Source organism: Austrofundulus limnaeus, unplaced genomic scaffold, assembly GCF_001266775.1.
Source record: "Austrofundulus limnaeus strain Quisiro unplaced genomic scaffold, Austrofundulus_limnaeus-1.0 Scaffold133, whole genome shotgun sequence".
Taxonomy (NCBI): domain Eukaryota; kingdom Metazoa; phylum Chordata; class Actinopteri; order Cyprinodontiformes; family Rivulidae; genus Austrofundulus; species Austrofundulus limnaeus.
In genome coordinates, this window is record NW_013952535.1 from 452,143 (window position 1) to 457,341 (window position 5,199).

Below are 5,199 nucleotides of genomic sequence, written 5' to 3' on the forward strand. Positions count from 1 at the left end.
AGTACGACATGGTTGAGAGTATAATGGCATGAAGATAGATATTTGAATCAGAAGATGTCAGATTGAATCTAATTTTTGAATAAACGTATAATTTCTGTTCTGTTTCTGTTAATAATAATAATGAGATACTATCTCAGAGAAATGACCAATAGGCATCTCATTTCATGAGATAATATCTCGTATGAGATACAAGATTTTTTTTCTCAAGAGTGACATAAATGGGCTTCCATAAGATTGTGTTACACAGATTACACTCTTAAAATAATCAAATCTCTACAGTAGAATGTCTGAACATAAATAATCTTAAAGTATATTTCTGCCTGACATCAAATTACCTTTGTCCTCTCAGGAAAGGACCATCGATCTTCCCATTTAACCTTCATTTTTGTCACAAAATGGAGCTCAATGTTGAGGCGGCCACTGAGTGCAAGGTGTAATTTGTGTTCTGAAGGAGGTTTAGGCCAGTGATGTGGTCCTGTTCTGAAAAATATGACAAATATTCTTACTGAACTTCTTCACAATAAACTCAAGAATTAATTGGATTACTCAAGATTTGTTTTAATGAGGTCACAGTACAGGATGACAGAAAAATCCCACATTTCATCCCCCTTAAAGCTATGTGTTGCATTTCATTCCCTAAAGGCAACAAGCCTAAGACTTTCTTTGTGAAGCAGGCTTTTTATTGGCTTAATTATGTCACCACTAATCAATGCAGAATTTTACCGCACCCTGATGTCTGTGGATGAGTTTCCAGTCTTTAATCTGAAAATGATAGGCCTGTGGAGCCTGTCTGGAATACGAGACCTGTGAGAGCAACCCAGGAAAAATAAAGATTTTGAAGATTTGTGATGATTATGTGCTCATCCAAACATTTTGGTTATAAATGTACAACCTTCTTAGTTTAGTTGTAAAATATCTTCATGAATTTGTCTTGACTTTAGATTTCTAAATTTAATTACACTTATGTTCCCCAGTACCTATATTCCCTGGTACTTCTGTTTCCTGGTACCTATTTCTTAGTACCTCCCCAATACATATGTTTCCTATAGTACCCATGTTCCTAATACCTACGTATATGTTTCCTAGTACCTATGTTCCACATTACCTATGATTCCTGGTACTTCTTTTTTTCAGGTAATGATGTTTCCTGGTACCCGTGTTCCCTGATATCTATATATTTTAAAGTACCTATATTCCCTGGAACCTGTCTCTTGGTACCCATGTTCCAATACTTCTTTTACCCGATATCTATGTTCTCTGGAAACTATTTTTCCAGGTACCTATAGTATGTCTTGGTACCTATGTTCTCTGGAACCTGTTATCCGGTCCCTACGTTCTCCAGTAACTTTGTTTTCCTGCAGTTAATAATGAAAGTCATGAAAATTGGTTGGCTCTCTTTTCAAATGCCTTCAAACAATTTAACGTGTTGTATGCCGTGACATATGTATAACGTTAAGCAGGTTTTAGTGGTGAAAATTTTACTGCTTTTACACAAAAATTTAGACAACTTAAGTCATATCCAGTAAAAACAGGGACTGGTACACCTGTGCAGCTAGCCCATAATCTGGCTTTGATTTGGTCATATCTTCCCAACAGAACCTCACTTCAAAACATACAAACGATTCGTTTACCAACTATTGAACATATTAATATTTAAACAAAGGTTTTCAAGTTTTTTTTAACAAAACACAGGACATTCAAGTTTATGAGAGAATATTATTTAAAGCCCCTGCAGTTCCAAACAGAACCATGAGGCCATTAAACCAGCTCAACATTTGTCTCCATCTGCTGGTTTAATGATGCCAACGCGTTCATAACTCAAAAAAAAAAAAAAAAAAAATCCATTCCAAAAAAATCTTTTATTACATCTTTCAGCAATCCACTCATATACAATCCAACTTTATATTACCAAAATCATTGTAAATCTCATATCATAAATATATAGCAATCTCATATATACTTTTTTGTACACATTCATTGCAAAGGTCCATTTAAAACTTGTAAAAATAAAGTATTCAACCACCTCAAAATCTGAGAGGGTTAGAAAAATTCACCACATTGCAATTTTTATTTTATTTTTTTTAATATGAGCCCTTTTATCGTTTATTCAAAGGGCTTCTTTCAAAAAGGACAAATGTATTTGATCCTCTTTCCAATTAGTTATATTAACCATCCAGTCCATATACTGAAAAACAGTTTGACATTGCTGCTAATTAAAAAAAGGATATAAAAAGGCTTTATTGGCTGAAGCAGAAAGATACTGTATAAGTGCATTTAGAAAAATAAAACTTTTTGTTTATTTAAAGGTGGAGTGTGTCTGCCTGGCTAAGTGTGTGTAAAGCTAAACAGATGGTTTTGGTCAGAAAAGCAGCACAAAGATTACCAGGAAGACATAAAAAAATTCTCTTGTGCTTATTTTGCCCTTCATAAGGCAGTACATTTTTTAACCAATGTCTCGAGGCTTTGTTCATCTCTAAAGTCTGTTGGCACAAAACTCCACACCCTTGAGTTTCTTTTCCCTGGTTTTGTTGCAGCTCAGTGCCAGTCTTCATCGTCATCATCCTCCACTTCAGAGGAGTCTTCCTGGTTGCTAAGCTCCGCCTGCTGCGCCGCTCCATTCCCACTTCCTCCCTGATCAGAGGCGGCGCCAGCGATGGCGGCGGCGGCGGCTGCCTTCCTGGCTCTGGCCTGAGCTGCCGCCCGCTCCTCTTCCTCCTTCTGACGCAGCGCTGCAGCCTTCTTCTCCTGCTCCGCATGACTTTTCATGTGGGCACTTCGACTTTTCACCTTATAAAACACCCTAAATGGAAATAAAACCATTGTCAAATTCAAGCATTTTATAGGTTTTATCCAAAGTAAACTCACATCAGCAAAAACTGAACATCCAGCAGCTGCTACGTGCATATTTCTAACAATTGGAGGCTTTTTCATGTAGTCAGCAAAATGCAAAGTGGCTTGTGCTGCCAGTGGTTGTAATATCAAGAATAATAAATGTGCAGCAGCAAAACCCACGACCGTTATTACGCTTTAAAACTGTTTGGGAAACCGTAAAAAAGGCCGTACCTGCCACATTTCTTGCAGGGAAACACGGCGTCGGGGTCCTGCGGTGGCTTCGCCGGTGCTTTGCCCTTCTTTGCTGCAGGTTCGGCCCGAGGCCTTTGAGGTCCAGATGAATGAGGCGGCTCTTTTTTCATAGCGTCCGGCTCTTTGATCACCACGACCGTCCCTGCCTGAAGAGGCGACAAAATGCAGCTGTGACACAGAAGCTACTCACATCTTCTGGTTACAGATTTGACTCAAGCGGTCACATTATGGCTTTACAGTGACCACGGTGGGTCCAAAAACACTCAAGAGTAAACTTTAAACCAAAGAAAAGCTCCTAAAATTCACAATGATGAACCTGGTGGGCACAGCTAATCTGCTAAACAAGAATCTAATCTACTAACCCTAAATCTAAACAGATAAAAAAAATCAGTGGAAGCTAACGCTAACTGCTAAAGGCCCCGTCACTATATTTTAGACAACTTATGCTGACTTGTAAAAATGTTAATATAAACAAATTCCTCATAAGTTATATGTTTAATCTAATCTTTAGCATTACAGCATTATATGGACAAAAAAGGCATCCATTAATGTTTTATTTTTATTTTATATTGAACATTAACGTCTTCAGTGTTGGATAAAAATGTCATAAGTTGGCATAAATTGTCCAAAACACAACATGACGGGGCCGTAGACGACACGTCTTCATCTCCTTCCAGTTAAAGACTGGTGGGACCGACACAAATTTATTATCAGTTTTCAATTGGTTTTGTCTAACTTGTGATACTTCCAACATAACCCTTTCAGAATAAAAGCTCATCTTTGATCAAGCTGGTATTTTTTTTTTACAAATACCGTTTGAAGTTAGTCAAACAAATACTTTCTCTACCATATTTTATTTACAGTAATTTTTTGTATTCATTATTTAAATATTGTTAAAAGATTTTTTTTGATGCATTTAGCTGCTAAAGACGCTACATGCTACACACACAGTGTCTGACACATCCAGCACTGCTTTTATGAAAGAATTGTTAATTTTTTTTTAATTTAACTAGGGACAAATGGCATAAAATAAAAGTTTTACACGTAAAATTAGCAGAACCTAATTTGTTTCCAAAGTTAGCAATTCACTTATTGAGATGCTAGTTCCATTATTAGCGGATTAGCAGAATTGTGCCCACCAACTGTAAAGTCAGAATTAAATTGAGGCCATCTTTGTTCTGATCGTGTTCAGAAGAAAGTATATTTTTCAGCGTTTGTGATCTGTGAGGTAGAGAATTAATCCATGGATGGGACCATGGGGTAAAACACTCACGTAGTCGTGAGCCTGTAGTGACTGAACAACCCTCGCCTGCTGGTTGCTCTCATGGCTTTCATCATAAAAACCTTCCCTGTTGTCATCTTCATTCACCTCTCCTTGAGTCAGCTTCGGTTGATGCGTCTGCAGAGAATCACGTCAGAAACATTTCTTTCTTAAAGGAAGACAAACTAATCCCATTTTCAACCAACTGTTTTCCATTTCCTATTAAAAATCACTTCCCCTCTACCTTTACATCCACCGTCGTCTCTGTGTGCTTCTCCACTGGTGAATCTGGAGGGCCATAGGTCAGGATGCCGTTTCGACCCACTTTCACCTGCTTCTTGTACGTGTAGTAGAACTCCACGCACTGAGCCACGGTCTTAGTCCGCACCTGAAGGACAAAGTGTCGAGTCAAAATGAGTCGTCGTTTTTGTCCCAACCACCAGAAACACCTGCAGGATAAAACAACTTTTTACCAGTTTCTGCACTAGGAAGAAGTCTTTCCTGTAGGCGCCGATCCCTTTATTGAAGTAACACTTCTCCTCTGCAGTCCAGCTGTCGGAGCCTGTGATGAACATTAAAGACAGGCCGATGTGGGGGGAACCAAACAAAACAAAACATAAAATACACAAAGAGAAAACGAGAAATGAAGTTATTTGTAATAATGTGGAATGGCACAGCGAAAAAGTATTGAACACGCTTACTGAAATGTATCTAATACTTTGTCCAAAAGCCTTTGTTGTCAATGACAGCTTCAAGACKCCTCCTGTATGGAGAAACTAGTGGCATGCATTGCTCAGGTGTGATTTTGGCCCATTCTTCCACACAGTCTTCAAATCTTGAAGGTTTCGTGGACC

At 38.2% G+C, this 5,199-nt stretch overlaps 1 protein-coding gene across 1 annotated transcript in view; it reads right to left on the reverse strand.

The window, feature by feature from the left end:
- Positions 1-2,007: 2,007 nt before the first annotated feature.
- The window catches only part of mideasa (mitotic deacetylase associated SANT domain protein a), a 12,856-nt gene continuing 9,664 nt past the window's right edge, over positions 2,008-5,199 (reverse strand). The window contains exons 10-14 of the mRNA XM_014015673.1: positions 4,819-4,907; positions 4,590-4,733; positions 4,358-4,483; positions 3,064-3,230; positions 2,008-2,800 (exon numbers count right to left, since the gene is read on the reverse strand). Coding sequence (XP_013871127.1) covers positions 2,536-2,800; positions 3,064-3,230; positions 4,358-4,483; positions 4,590-4,733; positions 4,819-4,907 — 791 coding nt within the window. The 3' untranslated portion in view covers positions 2,008-2,535. The remainder of the gene's footprint in view (positions 2,801-3,063; positions 3,231-4,357; positions 4,484-4,589; positions 4,734-4,818; positions 4,908-5,199) is intronic.